Here is a 25,797-nt window from a genome sequence, read left to right as displayed (position 1 = left end):
GGAACAGTATGACATAATGAGCTGTATTGCCGTGTTCGTGCTGCACAGTGTGTGGGTACAGTGTTAACCGAAGACCCTAATCTCCTGTATGGACAAACGGCAATGAAATAACACAATGCATACTACTGAGCCTGTCTAGGCTGACACGACCTCTCCTGACATGTTCAACACATCTGCCCTTTCTGATCTGACACAAACATGCACGCACGGCACCACACACACACACACACACACACTGAGCCGTCCGTCACAGTAGTTAGTTTGTCATGACTGGTGTAACAACACTAAGTGACCCACAGGGCTGCAGAGTTTACTCATCATGCCAGCAAGGCAAGGACACTACCTCTACTAGACTGGGAGCTCCATGGCTTTACATAGAGCCATAAGAATGATGGGTTCTGACTTCTAAACGTGAAAATATGAAATATCCTTCTCCATGTCACTGGGGGAGAGAGGAGAACGGAGAAGGTTTACATTCTGTCAGAACATGTTATTGTTAGACATCAGGGATCCGAATGGGAAGGAGAAGGGCCACAGTCTGGGTACAAGTCAACAGGACAGCCGTGAGTAGGGGAGGAGTGAGGGATTTGGGCCGAGGTCAGATGAAGTGAGGAAGAACATACGTCCCTAAAGTTCTGCCTAGCAACAGAGGCGGATTGGCTGTCCAGATGTGTAAAGAGGAGACTCAGCATAGGAGGAAGGTTTAAATACCAGTAGTTGTGTGAGCATGTCTTGGTCTGTTCAGCGGTGTGACCCAGTGGGAGAAAAAACTTGCTTTGAGCTTCAATGATCGCCTGTCAGTCTTTCCTCTTATGTTCCTCTTATGTAGAACCTAACAAGAGATATCTGACCAATTAACCCAACCTCTATCATCCCTCCTCCTTCTCCCTCCATCCCTTCCTTTTCTATCTTACTCTTTCACTCTCCCTTCCTCCTTCTCTCTACTGGCTTTAGGATATCTATCACTGAGGAGGAATTAACACAGGATGGGGAGAGCTAGAGCTATTGTGTAGCCTGGGTAAAAAACCTCTAGTCCCCTGGCTAAGGAGTAGCGTAGCCTGGGTAAACAACCTCTAGTCCCCTGGCTCAGGAGTAGCGTAGCCTGGGTAAACAACCTCTAGTCCCCTGGCTGAGGAGTAGCGTAGCCTGGGTAAACAACCTCTAGTCCCCTGGCTGAGGAGTAGCGTAGCCTGGGTAAAKAACCTCTAGTCCCCTGGCTGAGGAGTAGCGTAGCCTGGGTAAACAACCTCTAGTCCCCTGGCTGAGGAGTAGCGTAGCCTGGGTAAACAACCTCTAGTCCCCTGGCTGAGGAGTAGCGTAGCCTGGGTWAACAACCTCTAGTCCCCTGGCTGAGGAGTAGCTTAGCCTGGGTAAAGATGCCTGGGCTCAGCTGTATCCTGAGGCCTGACCGGATTGCTAATGCTGTGGACTAGTTCAGCTTTGTTAGAGAACTAGCCCGAGTCTAGATGAGGAGTAGTTTACCCTTGGTTTACCCTGGTCCTGGCTCATAGTAGTAGCTGCATGGCCAATGCAGCAGTTAATGAAGAACACGGATTGACAGAACAGAACAGAACATAATGGGGGATTACAGCTTTAAACAGAGACAGGCAGGGATTATTATCCCTCTCAGACTGAATGACCAGTCTCTCTCTTCTCTCTCTCTGTCTCTCTCTCTGTGTCTCTCTCTCTCTCTCTGTCTCTGTCTCTCTCTCTGTGTCTGTCTGTCTCTCTCTCGCTCTCTCTCTCTCTGTCTCTCTCTCACTCCAAAAACTTTAGGAGAGAGGGAGAGGAGCCTCCTCCCACCCCATCGCATCACTCCATTCTCGCCTCTGGCTGTCTCCTAAGCTGCTTTGGGAAGGGAATCAGAGCAAGAACACACCAAAAAGAGGAGGAGATAAGAGAAAATAAACACCAACAGACACCCCAAAACATGCTCTTCTGCTTCTTGACTGCCTGGCTCTGGCTTTGTAGCTTTGCATGTCATAGCATTGTAAATCCATTAGGTTGTGTAGAGCTTCAACAAGCCCAGAGGTCAGTCATTGTGTGACAGGTTGAATTGACCCGGGGTATTGTTCGAGAAGTGATTATGTTCATGGCGGCAGGACAGCGGAACACAACACTGACAAAGGTCACCTTGATGAAGCCAGCTGCCTGCCTGGTGAAGCCAGAAAGAACACAGTCTGCCAAAGGCATCTGTGGCTCATGGCACCCTATTCCCTATGTAGTACACTATGTTGGCTCTGGTCATTGCTCTTTGCTGCTCTCTTTCCCTCTGCACTGTATCTCTATAGCCTGCGTCCCAAATAATACCCTATTCCCTAGGTAATGCACTGCATTTGACCAGAGCCAATGTCAAAAAGAGGGCACTAGATAGGGAATAGGGAGTGTCATTACATTTTACATTTACGTCATTTAGCAGACGCTCTTATCCAGAGCGACTTACAGTAGAGTGCATACATTTTATTACATTTTTACGTACTGAGACAAGGATATCCCTACCGGCCAAGAGCAGACGCTCTTATCCAGAGCGACTTACAGTAGAGTGCATACATTTTATTACATTTTATTTTATTTTTTTACATACTGAGACAAGGATATCCCTACCGGCCAAACCCTCCCTAACCCGGACGACGCTATGCCAATTGTGCGTCACCCCACGGATCTCCCGGTTGCGGCCGGCTGCGACAGAGCCTGGGCGCGAACCCAGCCCAGCCTTGGGCGCGAACCCAGAGACTCTGGTGGCGCAGCTAGCACTGCGATGCAGTGCCCTAGACCACTGCGCCACCCGGGAGTTCGTCATCTGGGACACAGCCCCTAGAGATACAGTGCAGAGGCAACCGACTGAGCACAGACGTTCATTCCACGTCTATTCCACATTGGCTCAACGTTTCATTGAAACGAAGTGGAAACAACATTGATTCAACCAGTGTGTGCCCAGTGGGAAAGAGAAGCGAGGGCAGCCAAAGACTTACTCACACAGTCACCAGCATCTCTTCCGTCCACCAAATATTCCATCAGTCTTATAATAAACTCTTGTTATTCTCCCAGGCAGTACAGTGACATGAAGGCTAATGTATATGAAGCTTACACACTCTTTGGCTATACAGTATTGTACAAACCACCAGCACCAACTGTACTGAAACCTCTAGTGACTTCATTACCACAGTCTCACAGTGGGCACGCATGCAAACGGTTATGCCATCGGCAAGTCAAACTAGTTTAAAACGTGTATGTGTGTGTTTGTACTGTGTGTGTGTGTGTGTGTGTGTGTGTGTGTGTGTGTGTGTGTACACACCGGCGTGTAACTTTGGCAGTATTTGCAGTTATCCAGCTTATTGCGTAAAGCCCACACATCTCATATAATAGAATAATCACTCGTTTCCCTATATAGGACTGATAAATCACACAACCAGCAAGTCACACACACACACACACACACTCACGCTCATATGTCAACTCACACTCATATGTCAACTGAGGGAAACGTGACATGACAAACATACACATGCAAGCACAAATACAAACACACAGATACACAGATACACACACACACACAGATACACAGATACACACACACAGATACACAGATACACACACACAGATACACAGATACACACAGATACACAGATACACACACACAGATACACACACACACAGATACAGACACACATATACATACAGATACATAGATACAGACATAGATACAGACACAGACACAGACAGATACATACACAGATACATACACAGACACACAGATACACAGATACACACAGATACACAGATACAGACATAGATACAGGCACAGACACAGACAGATACATACACAGACACAGACAGGCACAGACACACAGATACAGACGCACATATATCGATACAGACACAGACACACAGGTACAGACACACCGCTACAGACACACAGATACAGACACAGCTACACAGATACAGACACAGACACAGCCAGATACATACACAGATACAGATACATACACAGACAGACACACCGATACAGACACACATATACCGATACAGACACATCCACACAGATACAGACACACATATACCGATACAGACACAGACACAGACAGACACAGACACACATATACAGACACACAGACAGCCAAACAGATACAGACACACGGATACAAACACACAGACAGACACACAGATACAGACACACAGACACACAAATACAGACACACAGATACAGACACACAGATACGGACACACATACAGACACACAGATACAGACACAGAGAAACACACACATAAAAGTTATTCATTTTTCCTCTCTGCATAGTGTCTCTAAAGGTCGTGACCTTCATTATAGTGAATACAAAACGTTCTCTCAGCAGGACTCCTGGTTAATTTGCCGCCTGCTGTTAACTCAATGATTGGTGATTGTTGGTTGTTGGTTGGTATGAGGATATAATGACTGGTGGCTTGTCCCGTCAATTTAGGAAATGACTTGAAATTCCAATTAAACTTTAAATGATTTTTCCATCCTAGAATTTGAATGTTGGTGGACTAAATTGTAATGGCTGTCTGTGGTGCTTTCAGTTTACAGTGCTGAATAGTGCTGGGTAGACAGATGACAATATGTGCAACTACTAACCCTGCTAACCCTGCTAACCCTGCTAACTCTGCTAACCCTGCTAACCCTGCTAACCCTGCTAACTCTGCTAACTCTGCTAACCCTGCTAACCCTGCTAACTCTGCTAACCCTGCTAACCCTGCTTACCACATCCGTCCAACTCCAGGTTTAGTAGGCTAGTGTGGCCCCTGTGGCTCTTCTGCCCCCTAGCTCCACCATGACCCTGTTCTGTCAGGAAACCCAGTGAAACCCCATGAAACCCACACCAATTACTGTAGTGCTTCTTTGTTGCTGAGCAACAACATACTGAGGGCTGAGGGCCAACAAACAGGGGCCGATCATTTAACCATGAGGTAGTCAGTCGGGAACCTCTATCACATACAGCTAGCTGACTGGACCTTCACTGTCTGGCACAGACAAACAAACTGACAGACACACAGGCAGGCAGGCAGGCAGGCAGGCAGGCAGGCAGGCAGGCAGGCAGGCACACATACAGCAACGCATACAGGCACAGAAGCACACACACATACTGACATATTGTAGCTAGCTGGACTTTCACTGGCCCAGACAAGACCACTGACACCAACACACACAAATCAATATAGGGAAAACAATATATTTCTTTTTACGCCACAAAACTGAATGTATAACAGTTTCTGTAAGGAATGAAGACTGAGAACCCTCATACACAATCATTTATACAGGCTGTACCAGTGGACACCAGCTTCCAGTTTCCTTTTTTTCCGGTCCAGTCAGACAGGGTAAGGGGTTAGTGACGGTGTCTGGTTCCTCTGGTTGTTCAGTGTCTTCTTACCTCAGTCACTCTGCCACTACATTGTAATTGTATGACACACACATACAGTGCATTCGGAAAGTAGTCAGACCCCTTGACGTTTTCCACATTTTGTTACGTTACAGCCTTATTCTAAAATGTATTGAATATATACAAATACTCAGCAATCTACACACAATACCCCCATAATGACAAAGTGAAAACCGTTTTTTTGTAAATGTATTCAAAATAAAAAACAGAAATATCTTATTTACATAACTATTCAGACCTTTCGCTATGAGACTCGAAATTGAGCTCAAGTGCATCCTGTTTCCATTGATCATCCTTGAGATGTGTATACAACTTGATTGGAGTACACCTGTGGTAAATTCAATTGATTGCACATGATTTGGAAAGGCACACAACAGTCTATATAAGGTCCCACAGTTGACAGTGCATGTCAGAGCAAAAACCAAGCCATGAGGTCGAAGGAATTGTCCGTAGAGGTCCAAGACAGGATTGTGTCGAGGCACAGATCTGGGGAAGGGTATCAAAACGTGTCTGCAGCATTGACGGTTAACAAGAACACAGTGGCCTCCATCCTTCTTAAACGGAAGAAGTTTGTAACCACCAAGACTCTTCCTAGAGCTGTCCGCCTGGCCAAACTGACCAATCGGGGGAGAAGGGCCTTGGTCAGGGAGGTGACTAAGAACCCGATGGTCACTCTGACAGAGCTCGATCCTCTGTGGAGATAGGTGAATCTTCTAGAAGGACAACCTTCTCTGCAGCACTCCACCAATCAGGCCTTTATGGTAGAGTGGCCAGACGGAATCCACTCCTCAGTAAAGTCACATGACAGCCCACCTAAAGACTCTCAGACCATGAGAAACAAGATGCTCTGGTCTGATGAAACCAAGATTAAACTCTTTGGCCTGAATGCCAAGCGTCACGTCTGGAGGAAAACTGGCACCATTCCTACGGTGAAGCATGGTGGTGGCAGCATCATGCTGTGGGGATGTCTTTCAGAGGCAGGGACTGGGAGACTAGTCAGGATTGAGGGAAAGATGAACGGAGCAAAGTACAGAGAGATCCTTGATGAAAACCTGCTCCAGAGCGCTCAAGACCTCAGACTGGGGCAAAGGTTCACCTTCCAACAGGACAACGAGCCTAAGCACACAGCCAAGACAATGCAGGGGTGGCTTCAGGACAAGACTCGGAATGTCCTTGAGTGGCCCAGTGGGAGCCCGGACTTGAACCCGATCGAACATCTCTGGAGAGACCTGAAAATAGCTGTGCAACGATGCTTCCCATCCAACCTGACAAAGCTTGAGAGGATCTGCAGAGAAGAATGGAAGAATCTCCCCAAATACAGGTGTGACAAGCTGGTAGCGTCATACCCAAGAAGACTCGAGGATGTAATCACTGCCAAAGGTGATTCAACCCCTATCTACATGTACATGTACAAATTACTTCTAACCTGTACCCCTACACACTGACTCAGTACCGGTACTCCCTGTATATAGCCTCGTTATTGTCATGTTATTGTGTTACTTTTTATAATTTTTTACTTTAGTGTATTTGGTAAATATTTTCTTAACTCTTCTTGAACTGCACTGTTGCTTAAGGGCTTGTAAGTAAGCATTTCACGGTAAGGTCTACACTTGTTGTATTCGGCTTATGTGACAAATAAAGTTTCATTTGATTTTAATAAAGGGTCTCAATACTTATGTAAATGTGATATTTCCGTTTTTTTTATTTTAATAAATTAGTAAACATATCTAAATATCTGTTTTTGCTTTGTCATTATGGGTTATTGTGTGTAGATTGATTGAGTTTTTTTCAGTTTTAGAACAAGGCTGTAAAGTAACAAAATGGTTTGAATACTTTCCGAATGCACTGTACATATCACAAAAACACACACTGACCAATGCCAAGTCTCTCTGTCCCTGTGTTCGTGCCACTGTGAGGGCAAGCCAACCTTCCTTAACCTTGCACTCGGCCAGTACTTCAAGCACTATAAATGGATAACGTATAACATATTTATCTGCTCAGTGACATAAGCAAATAAAACGTTCATCTTTTCAACATTTCCATGTTGTTCCATATGCAATTTATCACAACATCGCAAACACAGCCTATTTTATTATAAATATACAGCCACAATGGAGTCAACTTTACACAAATGTAGTATAATCATGAAAAATTTAGTAAATGACACAAACAAACTTCACCTCAAACTAACTCAGACTTTGGAACTCGAGTCTCCAGAGTTCCATCAGAGAACTCCACTGTGTCTGCTCTGAGCTTCCAGTATTACCACAATGCATTGTGTTCATTCCCATCCTAAACCCCCGTTGTCTGACATGGTTCAGTAAATGACTCCTGAGACAGAGACAGAATAGGAGGAAGACGACACTTCTCACCACCTGAAGCCGCTGCTGGTCACTGTCAATGTTGTTAAATGGAGGTCACACACGCGTTAAAATGCAACACGTAAGCAAACACAGGACCACACTAGTGGAGGTCTTTGAAATGCCGGCCCCTTTTGGACTCTGAGTCAATGCCTGATATACAGTAGGATTCATTTCTCTCCATAGAGTAGTATGTACAGCAGTTTGTCATTGAGAAGGTTCTGCATAATGTTACTGTCAAATACTGTATCACTGCTCTATATAGAAGTCTGATGGTAGCCAATGGAGAGAGTTCTACCTGATATAACATGTAATACAGTTGAGAGGAGGTTGGTGGCACCTTAATTGGGGAGGACGTGCTCGTGGTAACGGCTGGAGCGGAATGAGTAGAATGGTAGTAAATACATAAAACACGTTGTTTCCATGGTTTCCATGTGTTTGATGCCATTCCATTCGCTCCATCCCGGCCATTATTATGAGCCGTTCTCCCCTCAGCAGCCCCCACTGGTTGAGACTATCTGTCTGCGTGGCACATTGTACCCTATTCCCTAGGGGCTCCGGTCAAAAGTAGTGCACCATATGGGGAATAGGGTGCCATTTGGGCCACAGGATATATCAAGGAGAATGGAGTCTTGTTCCCAGGCCGAATAGCACTATGCTGTATGTCTGGTAACAAAAACCAATGTGGCCACATGTAATTTAATTGGTCGTTAACTTCCCCATTATGCTGTATGATGGTACATTTAGATTGATTAGGATCATCAGGTTTCTCCTATTATATTATCAGATTTCTATAAATGGACTAGTCTGCTTCAGCATCCATTGCAGTACGTCAATAGAAAGGTAATCAAAAATGCACCATTTTGGAAGATGAAAATTGATATTTGAATGTACTTTCAGCAAACCCAATCTGCAAATTGTTCAGTCTCTCGCTCTCGCTCTCGCTCTCGCTCTCTCTCTCTCTCTCTCTCTCTCTCTCTCTCTCTCTCTCTCTCTCTCTCTCTCTCTCTCTCTCTCCAACCATCTTTCCCTCTATTCCTCCCTCTCTCCAGGGATAGTTAATGATTCCTATTAAGCAGGTCTGCATCCCAAATGGCACACTATTCCCTACAGAGTGCACTACTTTTGACCGGAGCATTATGGGCTAGGGGGTGCAGTACAATCTGATGCCGGCTCTATGGTTTATGCAGCCAGCCCATGAAAATGACAAATGGCAGGAATTATGCATGAAGGCTAGATAATGACATTGACTGTTCCATCACCCCTCTGCTGATCTGTGAAAGCCCAAACACACTTTATAATTTACACACACAAAAGCATACCAACATCACAGAATGCATAGAGAAAAGAGATATGAGACACACACGCACACACACACACACACACACTTTCCCAGGGATGAGTGAGGTATCTGTGGTATGACGATTACACAACACTGGGCAGAGCAAGGGAACGTTCCTCTGAAATATCTCACTCTGTACAAGTGACACAGCCATAACAGACTGTGTGTGTGTGTGTGTGTGTGTGTGTGTCTCACCTGCACACTCCCTCACCTCCAACGCACACACGTAGTTGAACATCCCTGGAAAGCACAGGTCAACCACTCAACTCCAACCCTCCAGCAATAGTGAATGTGATAGGCTCAGCATATTTTCACCCCGCTGATCAACCAATTAACTCACTAATTACTGCTTCATGCATATCTGTCAGTTTCAGAATGAAGCAGGAGATTCACTGGGGATCAATACAATCTGTTGCCCCCGGTGATACACTGATGATGCTACTAGAGAGAGAGACAATCAAACGCCGTAGTTATCAAACGGGCGTTACTCCCCAGGGGGAGCCAGGCGTAGAGGCAACGGGGGTTAATGGTTGTGTGTGTGTGTGTGTGTGTGTGTGTGTGGATCTGCCAGGTGTATCCCTGCGAGATGAATCCATTACCACGCTCAGCAACACACACATGAACAGCAGAGGAAGATGAGAGACAAGGTTAGAATCTGTTCACTGAGAATCAGCTGGGGTGAAGGGTCGGGTTGCAAAGGGTCAGAAACTTCCCGGGAAAGTTCTGGACATTTTTCCAAGGGAAGTTAAGCCCGGAAATGTTGCTTATATTCATCAAAAAAGTTAGCTTATAACAGTGAACCTTTTTTGTGGGATACACATAAGGCAATTCTAGGTCTTGTGACATATTTTGGTCAAACTATCCCAAATTCAATGGAATTGCAACCATCTGCATGCACAGTGCACTCTTCCATCACATGTGCAGCTGATTCTCAAGATCTTGCACACTAATGAGATGCTATTGAGCCCACACTACTACGCTGTCTGAGCCAAGGACTACATGCTTTCTGGTAAGTTTTGATTACAATACTGGGTGGGGTGAATATATTTTATATGACATACATGATTTTTTGTTAACTAGTTAATAGTAGCCCACAGTGTGTTTAAATAATTTCTAACTTGTTAACAATTTCTGCTAGTTAGTTTTTACTACCATGTGGGTTTTAGCTTGCTTGAGCCTGCTAACTGAGGAGTGTTAATTCACCTGTTCCCATACATGTTTCATTTTATAACATTTATCTTACAAAGGAGACGTTTAATCTAACTGCTTAACTCTTTATCTGTACCTGGAATTGTATTTGGGGTTTTTTACATCATTTTTTTCTAATATTTACAGGAAAATGCCACAGGCACTATCTGATGTGTGGAGACATTTCATTGCAGCTAATGTAGGAGGAAAATCTATGTACATTTGCAAATACCGTGCCAAATCATATGTGAAGAATGCAAAAAAGATGCAGAATCATCTGGCCAAGTGCATAAAGTTCCCTCAGCGCTCACAACAAGCAACCTCTACTTCTATTCGAGGTGAAAATGATGAATCAGACAACTTATCGATAGCAACAGCTCATGGTCCTCCTGGAATCAGAAGTTTTTTTGACACAATGGAGGAACGGAGTCAGAGAAATGCTGATGAATGTCTTGCTCGAGCTGTGAATGCAACTGGTTCACCTCTGATACTCACAGGCAATGTGTATTGGAAGAGATTTCTGAATGTTCTTCGCCCAGCATACACCCCTCCAACCAGGCATGCTTTATCTACTCATTTGCTGGATACAGAGTTCAACAGAGTTCAAGTGAAGGTCAAGCAAATCATAGAGAAAGCAGACTGTATTGCAATCATCTATGATGGGTGGTTGAATGTTCGTGGGCAAGGAATAATTAACTACATCATCTCCACCCCTCAACCAGTATTCTACAAGAGCACAGACACAAGGGAAAACCGTCACACCGGTCTCTATTTTGCAGATGACCTGAAGGCAGTCATCAATGACCTTGGACCACAGAAGTTATTTGCACTGGTGACAGACAATGCTGTGAACAAGAAGGCTGCTTCGTCTGAAGTGGAGGAGTCCTACCCTCACATCACACATCATGGCACTGAAAACAATGAATACACTCTACAAGAGAGCCAAGGAAATGGTTAGGTATGTGAAGGGTCATCAAGTTATAGCTGCAATCTACCTCACCAAGCGAAGTGAGAAGAATAAGAGCACCACATTGAAGCTGCCCAGCAACACCTGTTGGGGTGGTGCTGTCATCATGTTTGACAGTCTCCTGGAGGGGAAGGAGTCTCGCCAAGAAATGGCCATATCACAGTCTGCCGATAAGGACAGCCCCAACAAGAGGATCCTCCTGGATGATTTATTTTGGGAGAGAGTGGTAAGCAGCCTGAAACTCCTGAAACCTATAGCAGTAGCCATTGCATGGATTGAGGGAGACAATGCCATCCTGTCTGATGTTCAGACTCTGCTTGCTGATGTAAGAGAAGAAATCCGTACTGCCCTGCCCACTTCACTGTTGCTCCAAGCAGAGGAAACTGCAGTTCTGAAATACATCAAAAAGCGTGAAGACTTCTGCCTGAAGCCCATACACACCTCAGTGTACAGTAGATGTTGGACCTCAAGTATGCTGGCAAGAGCATCCTATCTGGTGCAGAGTTCAACAAGGCCTATGTTGTCATCACTACCTTGTCTCGCCACCTTAGCCTGGATGATGGCAAGGTTCTTGGCAGTCTGGCGAAGTACACTTCCAAGCAAGGGCTTTGGTATGGAGATGCAATATGGCAGTCATGCCAACATATCTCATCAGCCACCTGGTAGAAGGGACTTTGTGGATCTGAAGCTCTTTCCCCTGTTGCCTCCATCATCCTCCAAATCCCACCAACATCAGCCGCCTCAGACCTTGTTTGGGAATACACACACCAAAGCACGCAACAGGCTGACCAATACAATGGTTGAAAAATTGGTGGCCATCTGTGCAAATTTGAGGCTTTTTGAGCCTGACAACGAGCCATCCTCAACAAGGTTGGAAAGTGACAGTGAAGATGAGGCCTCAGAGTCTGATGTTCAAGAGGTGGACGTTGAGGAGGTCCAGGGAGAAGACATGAAAGCCTGAGAGGAAGACAACCAAAGCTTTAGTTTCTAGACTATCATTTTACAGATGTATGTTGAAAATGTTTTTGGGAGATGCGATGGATCATTGGGGATCATTCAATATTCCCTTTATTTTGCTGTTCAGTGAAATCATCCAATGTGAAGAATCAACTCATTTAATTAAAGTTCAATTCGTAACTAAATTGTTTTTTTTATTTCTATTGGAAGGATTTAATCATTTGCAATTATGTCTACTTATGATAAGGTAAAAGTTTTATGTTTTTGTCTCATATGATATAGTAAATATATCCAACGCAAAAAACATCTGCATTTAAATGGTACTAATATTAATATTATTCCCGTTAATTCCCATATATTCCTGTTAATTCCCATATATTCCTGTTAATTCCCATATATTCCTGTTAATTCCCATATATTCCCGTTAATTCCCATATATTCCTGTATAATTCCCATATATTCCCGTTAATTCCCATATAGTCCCGTTAAATCCCACGGAAAGTTTGTGCAACCCTAGTGAAGGGTGGAGGACAGAGGAGAAGGGAGGAGGAGAGGGGGTGGGGAGGAGAAAAGAAGGGAAGAGAAAAGCTCTGCCTGAAGACATTCCACCCCTCTCTAATTTAACTTCTTTACATTTTTCAAATGTTCAAATTTAACTTCAAATAACCAGAGTCACTTAACTTAGCCCACACTTCCACACAAGTTCCTAATTCTCTAACCCTAAGTGCTTTATGCACCTGGGAGGCAGCAGACATAGTTCCCCTGAGGGTCAATGGAGCTCTGGAGGTAAACTGGAGGTAAAGAGACAAAGTGGTGGTGATGATGTGACGACAGAGAAAGAGAGTAGAGAGAGGGAGAGAGAGAAGAGAGAGTGATAGAGAGAGAAAGAGTGAGAGAGAGAGAGAGGGGGGGGTGAGAGAAAGAGAGAGGGAAAGGGAGAGAGTGAGAGAGAAACAGACAGAGAGAAACAGAGAGAGAAAGGGAGAGAGTGAGAAAGAGTGTGAGAGAGAGAAAGAGAGTCTTTTGCAGATGACCTGTGCCTGCTGTCACCCACAGCACATGGCCTACAGCAGAGCTTGGACCTGCTAGAGCAGTACTGCCAGACCTGGGCCCTGGTAGTAAACCCCAAAAAGACAAAAGGCTATATACCGGCACTGAGTCAATGTGCGGGGGTACAAGTTAGTCAAGGTAATTTGCACATGTACGTAGGGGTAAATTGACTATGCATAGATAATAAACAGTGAGTAGCAGCAGTGGTAAAAACAAAGTACAGGTGGCCATGTAAGCAGTCTTATGGCTTGGGGGTAGAAGCTGTTGAGGAGCATCTTGAACCTAGACTTGGCGCTCCAGTACCTCTTGCCGTGCGGTAGCAGAGAGAACAGTCAATGACTTGGGTGACTGGAGTCCTTGACAATTTTTTGGGCCTTCCTCTGACACCACCTAGAATATAGGTCCTAGACGGCAAGGAAGCTTGGCCCCAGTGATGTACAGGGCCGTACGCACTACCCTCTGTAGCGCCTTACGGTCGGATGCCGAGTAGTTGCCATACCAGGTGGTGATGCAAATGGTCAGGATGCTCTCAATGGTTCAGCTGTAGAGCCTTTTGAGGATCGGGGGACCCATGCCAAATCTTTTCAGTCTCCTGAGGGGGAAAAGGTGTTGTCGTGCATTCTTCACGGCTGTCTTGGTGTGTTTGGACCATGATAGTTTGAAAGTGATGTGGACACCAAGGAACTTGTAACTCTCGATTCGCTCCACTACAGCCCCGTCGATGTGAATGGGGGCATTTGGCCCTCTTTTCCTGTTGTCCATGAGCAACTCCTTTGTCTTGCTGACGTTGAAGAAGGGGTTGTTGTCCTGGCACCACACTGCCAGGTCACTGACCTCTTCCCTATAGGCAGTCTCATCAATGTCGGTGATCAGGCCTTCCACTGTTGTGTCGTCAGCAACCTTAATGATGGTGTTGGAGTTGTGCTTGGCCACGCGGTCATGGGTGGACAGGGTGTACAGGAGGGGACTAAGCATGCAGCCCTGAGGGGCCCCAGTGTTGAGGATCAGTGTGACAGATGTGTTGTTGCCTACCCTTACCACCTGGGGGCGGCCCATCAGGAAAACCAGGATCCAGCTGCAGAGGGAGGTGTTGACCTATTTAAAGGTCTTGCTCACATCGGCTATGGAGAGCGTGATCACACAGTCGCCCGGAACAGCTGGTGATTTCTTACATACTTCAGTGTTGCTTGCCTCGAAGCGAGCATAAAAGTCATTTAGCTTGTCTGGTAGGCTCACGTCAGTAGGCGGCTGAGTTTCCCTTTGTAGTCTCTAATAGTTTGCAAGCCCTGCCACATCCGACGAGCGTCAGAGCCGGTGTAGTAGGATTCAATCTTAGTCCTATATTGACACTTTGCCTGTTTGACTGTTCGTCTGAAGGCATAGCGGGATTTCTTATAAGCTTCCAGATTATAGTCCTGCTCCTTGAAAGCGGCAGCACTAGTCTTTAGCTCGGTATGGATGTTGCCTGTAATCCTTCTGCTTTGAATATGTACAGTTGAAGTAGGAAGTTTACATACACTTAGTTTGGAGTCATTAAAACCTATTTGGGCAAGGAGTGCCGCTAGCGACCCCCCGCGACATCCGGTGAAATTGCAGAGCGCCAAATTCAAATTACACAAATAGTAATAATAAACATTCATGAAAATACAGGTGTTATACATCGGTTAAAAGATTAACTTCTTGTTAATCCAGCCACTTTGTCAGATTTCAAAAAAGCTTTCCCGGGAAAGCATACCATGCGATTATCTGAGGACAGCGCCCCGCTTACAAAAGCATACAAACATTTTCCAACCAAGCAGAGGAGTCACGAAAGTCAGAAATAGCGATAAAATAAATCACTTACCTATGAAGATCTTCCTCTGTTGGCAATCCAAAAGGTCCCAGCTACACAATAAATGGTTGTTTTGTTCTATAAAGTCCCTCTTTATATCCCAAAAACTCAGTTTTGTTGGCGCGTTTTGTTCAGTAATCCACTGGCTCAAAGGCAGTCAAAACATGCAGACGAATACATCCTAATAGTACCGGTAAAGTTCGTCGAAACATGTGAAACGATGTTTATAACTAATCCTCAGGGTGTCAGTTATCTAAATAATCGATAATATTTAAATCGGACAATAGCGTATTCAATAGAAAGGAAAAAGAACGAAGAGCGCACACACAATCACACGCACAAACCAGTACTGCATGATTCCATAGACCACTTACCAAAAGGTCTTATTCTTCATTGTTTTTCAGAAAACAAGCCTGAAACCATGTCTAAAGACTGTTGACATCTAGTGCAAGCCATAGGAACTGCAATCTGGGCCATAAACCCTTATATAGTCAATAGGATTTCCATGGAAAACCACTCACATAAAAAATAAATCAAATTTCCTGGATGGATTTTCCTCGGGTTTTCGCCTGCCATATCAGTTCTGTTATACTCATAGACATTATTTTAACAGTTTTAGAAACTAGAAAGTTTTAGAGTGTTTTCTATCCAGATCTACCAATTATATGCGTATCCTAGCTTCTGGGCCTGAGTAACACGCAGTTTACTATTTTGAAGTCATCCAAACTTCAAAATACTGCCCCCTAGCCCAAAGAAGTTTTAAAACTCATTTTTCAACCACTCCACAAATTTATTGTTAACCAACTATAGTTTTGGCAAGTCGGTTAGAACATATACTTTGTGCATGACACAAGTCATTTTTCCACAACAATTGTTTACAGACAGATTATTTCACTTATAATTCACTTTATCACAATTACAGTGGGTCAGAAGTTAACATACACTAAGTTGATTGTGCCTTTAAACAGCTTGGAAAATTCCAGAAAATGAGGTCATGGCTTTAGAAGCTTCTGATAGGCTAATTGACATCATTTGAGTCAATTGGAGGTGTACCTGTGGATGTAGTTCAAGGCCTACCTTCAAACTCAGTGCCTCTTTGCTTGACATCTTGGGAAAATCAAAAGAAATCAGCCAAGACCTCAGAAAAAAAATTGTAGACCTCCACAAGTCTGGTTCATACTTGGGAGCAATTTCCAAACGCCTGAAAGTACCACGTTCATCTGTACAACAATAGTATGCAAGTATAAACACTATGGGACCACGCAGCCATCATACTGCTCAGGAAGGAGAAGCGTTCTGTCTCCTAGAGATGAACATACTTTGGTGCGAAAAGTGCAAATCAATCCCAGAACAACAGCAAAGGACCTTGTGAAGATGCTGGAGGAAACAGGTACAAAAGTATCTATATCCACAGTAAAACGAGTCCTATATCGACATAAGCTGAAAGGCTGCTCAGCAAGGAAGAAGCCACTGCTCCAAAACCGCCATAAAAAAGCCAGACTATGGTTTTCAGCCACACATGGGGACAAAGATCGTACTTTTTGGAGAAATGTCCTCTGGTCTGATGAAACAAAAATAGAACTGTTTGGCCATAATGACCATCATTGTGTTTGGAGGAAAAAGGGGGATGCTTGCAAGCCGAAGAACGCTGTCCCAACTGTGAAGCACAGGGGTGGCAGCATCATGTTGTGGAGGTGCTTTGCTGTAGGAGGGACTGCTGAACTTCACAAAATAGATGGCTTCATGAGGAGGACAATTGTGGATCTATTGAAGCAACATCTCAAGACATCAGTCAGGAAGTTAAAGCTTGGTCGCAAATGGGTCTTCCAGATCGACAATGACCCCAAGCATACTTCCAAAGTTGTGGCAAAATGGCTTAAGAACAACAAAGTCAAGGTATTGGAGTGGCCATCACAAAGCCCTGACCTCAATCCTATAGAAAATTTGTGGGCAGAACTGAAAAAGRGTGTGTGAGCAAGGAGGCCTACAAACCTGACTCGGTTACACCAACTCTGTCAGGAGGAATGGGACAAAATTCACCCAACTTATTTTGGGAAGCTTGTGGAAGGCTACCTGAAATGTTTGACCCAAGTTAAACAATTTAAAAGCAATGCTACCAAATACTAATTGAGTGTATGTAAACTTCTGACCCACTGGGAATGTGATGAAAGAAATAAAAGCTGAAATATATAATTATTTCAACTATTTTTCTGACATTTCAAATTCTTAAAATAAAGTGGGGATCCTAACTGACCCAAGAAAGGGAATTTTTACGAAGATTAAATGTCAGAAATTGTGAAACTGAGTTTAAATGTATTTGGCTAAGGTGTATGTAAACTTCCGACTTCAACTGTACGTACGGTCACTGTGGGGACGACGTTGTTGATGCACTTATCGATGCACTGTCTCAGCCTCCAGTATTTATGCTGCAGTAGTTTATGTGTCGGGAGGCTAGGGTCAGTCTGTTATATCTGGAGTATTTCTCCTGTCTTATCCGGTGTCCTGTCTGAATTTAAGTATGCTCTCTCTAATTCTCTCTTTCTCTCTTTCTTTCTTTCTCTCTCTCTCTCGGAGGACCTGAGCCCTAGGACCATGCCTCAGGACTACCTGGCATGATGACTCCTTGTTGTCCTGAGTCCACCTGGCCGTGCTGCTGCTCCAGTTTCAACTGTTCTGCCTGCGGCTATGGAACCCTGACCTGTTCACTGTGATTACTATTATTTGACCATGCTGGTCATTTATGAACATTTGAACATCTTGGCCAGGTTCTGTTATAATCTCCACCCGGCACAGCCAGAAGAGGGCTGGCCACCCCTCATAGCCTGGTTCCCCTCTAGGTTTCTTCCTTGGTTTTGGCCTTTCTAGGGAGTTTTTCTACACCTGCATTGCTTGCTGTTTGGGGTTTTAGGCTGGGTTTCTGTACAGCACTTTGATATAACAGCTGATGTAAGAATGGCTATATAAATACATTTGATTTGACTTATTGATGAAGTCGGTGACTGAGGTGGTATACTTCTTTATGCCATTGGATGAATCCTGGAACATAGTCCAGTCTGTGCTAGCAAAACAGTTCTGTAGCACAGCATTCGCGTACTGACTACTTTAGTTTTTGCTTGTAAGCTGGAATCAGGATGATAGAATTATGGTAAGATTTGCCAAATGGAGAGTGAGGGAGAGCTTTGTATGTGTCTCTGTGTATGCAGTAAAGGGGGTGTAGAGTTATTTTTCCTCTGGTTGCACATGTGACATGCTGGTAGAAATGAGGTTTTAAGTTTGCCTGCATTAAACTCCCTGGCCACTAGGAGCACCACTTCTGGATGAGCATTTTCTTGTTTGCTTATGGCCTTAAACAGCTCGTTGAGTGCGGTCTTAGTGCCAGCATTGGTTTGTGGTGGTAAATAGACGGCTACGAAAAARATAGATGAAAACTCTCTTGGTAGATACTGTGGTCTACCGTTTATCATGAGGTACTCCACCTCAGGCGAGCAATACCTTGAAACCTCCTTAATATTAGACATCGCGCACCAGCTGTTATTGACAAATAGACACACACCCCACCCCTCGTCTTTCCAGACGTAGCTGTCCTGCCCTGCCGATGCACGGAAAACAGAGCCAAATGTATATTTTCAGTGCCGCCGTTCGGCCACGATTCGGTGAAACATAAGATATTACCGTTTTTAATGTCCTGTTTGTAAGATAGTCTCAAACGGAGTTCATCCAGTTTATTCTCCAGTGATTGCACATTGGCCAATAGAACGGATGGTAGAAATTCTAACAAGGCACCCCGATCTCCGCTCCCTGTTTTTCCGTATTTCCTTCACGCGAATGACGGAATTTGGGCCTGGTCTCGGAGAAGCAGTATATCCTTCTGTCCGACTCATTAAAGAAAAAATCTTTGTCCAGTTTGAGGTGAGTAATCGCTGTTCTGATATCCAGAAGCTCTTTTCGGTCATAAGAGAGAGTAGCAGCAACATTATGTCCAAAATAAGTTATAAACAATGTGAAAAAACACACAAAATAGCACAGTTGGTTAGGAGCCAATAAAACAGCAGCCATCCCCTCTGGCGCCATTGCCTATTGGCTGTTATTTTAAATAAGCTCAACTGGACACCTTAATGAGGCAGTCAATGAACTGAGAGAGAAAGCACGCAAGGCATTCTACGCTATTAAAAAACAAATTTAAATACCTATTAAAATGTGGGGTCCACTTGCAAAACATGATTTCACCCAATGGGACAAACACCCCATTGAAACACTGCATGTCCAGGGGAAAACTACAAACAATGCATGCAGGGCAGAATTAAGCCAATATACACTTATAATAAAAACTCAAAAAATAGTAATTCTGTTTTGGAAATATCTACAATACAGCGACCCCCTCTCATATCATTACCAAGCCCTGCAATACCAAGAGCTGAGCAAAGAAATTAATCCCCTCATCCAGCTGGTCCTGGGACTGAGTTCATAAACCTGTTCTACTAACATACTGAAGCCTCAGGACCAGAACATTGAATCAATCAGAATACACCAAATTACGACACAGTCGAACAAAACTACATTACTTATTGGGAAACACAAACACTAAGCAAAATGCAGTGCTATCTGGCCCTAAATCGACAGTACACCGTGGCTAAATATTTGACCATGCCCCTTGATTATTGATGTTTCTGTTGTCCCGTTGATGCTAGTGATTATTATTATTTGAATGATGTTAATATTGTAAATCTCCAAAGTAAGCTTTGGCAATATGTACATTGTTGCGTCATGCCAATAAAGCAAATTGAATTGAATTGAACTGAAGAAAGAGAGAGAGAGAAGAAGAGAGAGAGAGAGAGAGAGAGAGAGAGAGAGAGAGAGAGAGAGAGAGAGAGAGAGAGAGAGAGAGAGAGAGAGAGAGAGAGAGAGAGAGAGAGAAGAGAGAGAGGAGAGAGAGAGAGAGAGAGAGGAAGAGGGAGGAGAGGAGGAAGAGAGTGAAGGAGGGAAGAGAGAGAGAGAGAGAGAGAGAGAGAGAGAGAGAGAGACTGAGAGGGAGAGAGACAGAGAGAGAGAGAGAGAGAGACTGTGAGAGAGAGAGAGAGACTGTGAGAGAGTGAAAGGGAGAGAGTGGGAGAGAGTGAGAGAGAGGGATCACTGGAGGACAAGAGTAGGTGAAGTATGTCTTCAACATGTAGCTGTTATGTAAAGACTACACCGGGTCTCTACTCTCCTACATTTTGACATTGTAGTCATTAGCACAGTGGTTCCCAAACTGTGGGTTGGGACCCACTTGTGGGTCACGGCAGGGGTCCAGGTGGCTCACGGGGTGACATGTTTTCTGCATTGTAAAAACACAAATAAACACAAATGTGAAATACATTCCGAGGATTGAAAAACACTTTCAGTTTTAACTTAAACAACTAAACCCAAATAGAAAGTATGTTGAAAGATAATGGACATACACTACCAGTCAAAAGTTTGGACACACCTACTCATTCAAGAGTTTTTCTTTATTTTCACTATTTTCTACATTGTAGAATAATAGTGAATACATCAAAACTATGAAATAACACATTCTCTCAACCAATGCCAAGAGTGTGCAATGCTGTCATCAAGGCAAAGTGTGGCTACTTTGAAGAATCTCAAATATAAAATATATTTAGATTTGTTTAACAATTTTTTGGTTACTACATGATTCCATATGTGTTATTTCTTCTAGTTTTGATGTCTTCACTATTATTCTACAATGTAGAAAATAGTTTTAAAAAATCTAGAAAAACGCTGGAATAAGTATGTGTCCAAACTTTTGACTAGTACTGTATATCTTTTAAAATAATAGCCTATAATCTTTGAGAATGTATAATCAACAAAGTAAAAGCTAGATAACCTCTCCATTGCTTTTGTTATAATGTTTGAGCATAACAACAGAGCATTAGCCATGTCAAAATGCGTAGAATTGCAGGAAATGTGCTTAAAAAGGCAACATTTTCTTTCAGCTGCCAAGATAATATGTTTGACTTATTCTATGGTCCGTGTATGTTTTTTCACCTCTCAACCCATACGGTGGGTCGTGACTCAAAAGACACCTCAATCGGTGGGTCACAAAGCAAAAAGTTTGGCAACCCCTGCAGACGCTCTTACCCATGCGACAGACATACAGACTTACAGTAGAGAGTGCAGTGACGGATTTAGGTATAGGTGACACTCCATCTTGCCGGGGGCGGCACGGGGCACCCGCACAAAACAATTGGACTGGTGACATTTGCGTGATCGGTTTTCTATCGCTCATTTATTTATGAGTCCTATTTTGTATTTATTTTTATATTTATATCGTTTTAAAAGTTATGATTATTTATTTGTGTTGTTCCAAATGTATGAATAAAAATTACAGTTGTTTTTTATTTGAGGGGGGGGGGCTAGGTTCACCCAGTGAGCCATACATGCTAGAACCACCACTGAGTGAGTGCATACAGTTTCTTAATTTTTTTGTACTGGTCCCCCGTGAGAATTGAACCGACAACCCTGGCGTTGCAAGCCATGGTCTACCAACTGAGCAACATGGACCTCTCCTCTCCTCTCCTCTCTTCACATCTGCTCTTCTTCTCTCCTCTCCTCTCAGTGAGCCATGTTAATGTCCTATAGCACATATTTTATAGCTACATCACTGGAGAAGCACTATGACTAAACTGACTAAAGAACTGAAACAGCAGCTCCCATAGTACCTGCCACTGCAATCAGACATACACTACTGTGATGCTGGTAATGTTATGATCTGAAACACCTCGTAATCAACAGTCTCTTCTTTAAGAATGACTACAAAGGAGAAGCTCACACTCACTGAGACACAGAGATATACACTGACGCACACACACACACACACACAACCAGACACACCAAAAGACACACACACACACACACACACTAATGTTCAGTTATTTTCTCAGCCAGCGAGCAGAGCAGCTTCTCTGCACAGACGGCTGCACACCCTCTTTATTGCTAACAATGATCAGTGGTTGATTATCCTCCCTGAGTGCGGTGCTCACTCGATGCACCCTGAGCACAACCACAATCGGGTGGCCCCATTTGCATATCATCTGCATAATGGCTCAGCTAGCGCAAGGGCATTTGCATGCTATGTGGAACGGTCCATTTCTCATCTAGATGGGGTTGCAGAGTTAGTGGATTGGACCATTCTTCATGTTGGAAATTCTTCATGTTTTATGTTTTAGAATGTATGACAGAATGTTAAAATATTCTGCATGAATAGGCTTACAGTATGTTTGCCAAAATCACATTCACGAGCTACTGCATCAATACTTTCAATATTTATGTTTGTACTTGCTATGATACAGTATGTTTACAACAAGTGATCATCCTTTTTATGACACTCTGCCTGAATGTGGAAAAAGATAAGTTCTATGTGAGCAAACTGTTAAAACATGGCGATACAAGGTTCAACACATAGACTTCAAAAGATTTTTAAAATCAGTTTGTCAGACATTTTGACAGATGACACAGTCTGCTGTGTTGTATCAAACTCCCCAGCAGGGAGGGGTCAAAGGTTATGATGTCATCAGCGAGGGACTCACTAACAGGTCAGACCGACAGATGGAGAGAAATGGGAGAGAGAACGAGAGAGGGAGAAAGAGAGAGAGGACGAGAGAGGGAGAAAGCGAGAGAGAGAGAGCGAGCGAGAGACAGACAGAGACAGAGACAGAGATAGACAGAGGCACAGACAGAGACAGAGACAGAGACAGAGACAGAGACAGAGACAGAGACAGACAGACAGCACAGAACAGACAGACAGACAGACAGACAGACAGACAGACAGACAGACAGACAGACAGACAGACAGACAGACAGACAGACAGACAGACAGACAGACAGACAGAGACAGAGACAGAGACAGAGACAGAGACAGAGACAGAGACAGACAGACAGACAGAGACACAGTACAGTGAATAGTAGAGGATGTCATTCTTTGCACTATGCCACTCTGCTGGCATAGCATGCCATGTGTGTTTACCCTCTCTCTGTCTCCACGGTGTGAACAGCTCTGCCTGACTGCACACATCACATCAACACATGTCAGAAAGAAAATCACACAATGCACACCTACAACCAACTGCCGGAGCTTACATTCTCACAATCCCTTTCCAAAATCTTCCCATCTCCATTTTTATACTCACGTTGGGTATAATGTTATTTCCTTCGTTTTACATACTGTATATTTTTTTCAATAATACATCCTGATATGTGAAATGCTTTGTGACTTGTGAATCTTTGCACCATAGAGAGCATTCAGATATCCGGACCAAGAAAATGTATTGGTAGTTGTGATCTGCACTGCAATTTATTGAATTATGCACTTAGTCAATGTGCACTCCTCAATCAGCACCTATACACCAGCTCTTACACAACCAGTTGTTACTTAACAACCTTTATTTGCTGACTGTGTTGTATGTGCCTTTACTACATTATTACACATATTACAGCTGTATGCTATACAGTATGCGTCATTTTTTAAACTGATACGGTAAGCCAATAAAGAGGCAGCCATTTTGTGTTAACAGATTAAAAGGGTTTTGTTTTGACACTGGCTTAACCAGCAGCAGTAATCCTGCTGTGATGCTGTACCAAGGCAAACAACATCGGCCAAATGTGACAGACACATATTCACTCCTCCTCCTCATTAGCTCTTTCTCTCTCCCTTCCTTGCCTCTCTCTCGGTCTGTCTCTCCTTCTCACTCTCTCTCCTCCCCCTTTCCTCTGCTCCCTATCCCCCTCTCTCTTTAGCTCTCTTTAGCTCCCCCTTTCCTCATTCTCCTTCTATTACTCCCTGGATTGCGTAACCGCTGACGCACTCATAATCCATGAAAAAGAGGGAATCAGTTTTGCTCGGTTGATCACAGAGGTCAGGAGTGAGACGAGAGTATGGAGGGAGAAGAGGAGGAGAGAAGGGGAGGGAAGGAGGGGAGGGGAGGAGGGGAGGGGAGGAGAACAAGATATGGAGGGAGGAGAGGAGAGAGGTGAGGAGGAGAGGAGGGTAGGGGAGGGGGGAGGAGACAGGACTATGGAGGGAGGAGAGGAAGAGAGGAGGAGAGGTGAGGAGGAAGAGGAGGATAGGGGTGGAGAAGAGAAGAGAGTATAGAGGGAGAAGTGGGGGAGAGGAGATGAGGGTAGGGGAGGAGGGAGGGAACAGGACTATGGGGGAGGAGGGAAGAGAGGGAGGAGAGGTGAGGAGGAGAGGAGGGTGGGGTGGAGAAGAGAAGAGGTATGGAGGAGAGTGGGGGAGGGAAGAGGAGGGTAGGGGAGGAGATGAGAGTATGCAGGGAGGAAAGTAGGAGAGGTGAGGAGGGAGGAGGTAGGGGTGGAGAGAGAAGAGGTATGGAGGGAGAAGCGGGGAGAGGAGAGGAGGGTGGGGAGGAGATGAGAGTATGAGGGAGGAGAGGAGGAGAGGTGAGGAGGAGAGGTGAGGAGGAGAGGGGATAGGTGAGGAGGAGAGGAGGATAGGGGTGGAGAAGAGAAGAGAGTATAGAGGGAGAAGTGGGGGAGAGGAGAGGAGGGTGGGGGAGAAGATGAGAGTATGGAGGGGGGAGAGGAGGGAGAGGTGAGGAGGAGAGGGGGGTAGGGGTGGAGAAGAGAAGAGGTATAGAGGGAGAAGTGGGGAGAGGAAAGGAGGGTGGGGGAGGAGATGAGAGTATGCAGGGAGGAGAGTAGGAGAGGTGAGGAGGAGAGGAGGGTAGGGGTGGAGAGGAGAAGAGAGTATGGAGGGAGAAGTGGGGAGAGGAAGAGGAGGGTGGAGGAGGAGATGAGAGTATGCAGGGAAGGAGAGGAGGAGAGGAGGAGAGGAGGGGGAGGAAAGGATGGGAAGAGGAGAGGATAAAGGAAAGGAAAAACAGCACATGGGAAAAGTAAGGGAAAGGCATATTTTCATCCTGGTGTTACTGTGGCTGGGAGCTAGCAATCAGAGGCTAACAGCATCAGACAGACCCATCAGACGCTGCTCATGAGAGTAGGCTATGGAGACTTAACCTAACCCTCTTCCTAACTCCCACTGAGACAGAGATGTGAGAGGGTTGGGATGAGAGGAACAGATGAGCAGACACAGCAGTAGTTGACCCCTTAATAATCATGCTCTGAATGGGAGAATTCAGAGAGAGAGGGAGAGAGAGAGAGAAATAGGGGAGGTAGATCCACAACAATATAAGCAGAGAATAACAGGGAACAGAGAGATAAAATGGGTGAGGGGGAAGGACAGGTGTACATATGAACACATACATGGGAAGTGAAAGAGGGAGAGCAAGAGAAAGAAAGAATAAAGAGTAAAGCTGTGTGAATTTGCGGTGCCGGACTTTGCATCCACAGGCAGCAGGGGAGGAAGCAGCCAGGCAGCAGGGGAGGAAGCAGCCAGGCAGCAGGGGAGGCAGCAGGGAAGGCGGCAGGGAAGGCAGCAGGGAAGGCAGCAGGGAAGGCAGCAGCAGGATAATTAGAGTGTGACTCCAGGACTCCAGAAGAACTTCAGGATTTAGCCCCATATGAAGAGAGATTAGAAAGAGCTCTCCCTCCCTCCTCCCCCTCCCTCCTCTCCTCCCTCCTCCTCCTCCCTCCTCACGTCCTCCTCCGTCCTCCCCCCTCCCTCCCTCCCTCCTCCCTCCCTCCTCCTCCTCGCTCCCTCTCCCTCCTCACGTCCCCACCTCCGGATTCGGCCT

At 44.8% G+C, this 25,797-nt stretch overlaps 1 protein-coding gene across 1 annotated transcript in view; it reads right to left on the bottom strand.

Annotated features, from left to right (window-relative positions):
- Positions 1–25,797, bottom strand: part of LOC111954320 (neurexin-3b-like) — a 457,756-nt gene that overhangs the window by 407,910 nt on the left and 24,049 nt on the right. Inside the window, exon 3 of the mRNA XM_070435771.1 lies at positions 10,779–10,788. Within this exon, the coding sequence (XP_070291872.1) occupies positions 10,779–10,788 (10 nt within the window). The remainder of the gene's footprint in view (positions 1–10,778; positions 10,789–25,797) is intronic.

Source organism: Salvelinus sp. IW2-2015, linkage group LG28, assembly GCF_002910315.2.
Source record: "Salvelinus sp. IW2-2015 linkage group LG28, ASM291031v2, whole genome shotgun sequence".
Lineage (NCBI taxonomy): Eukaryota > Metazoa > Chordata > Actinopteri > Salmoniformes > Salmonidae > Salvelinus > Salvelinus sp. IW2-2015.
This window is presented reverse-complemented; position numbering and strand designations above follow the sequence as displayed.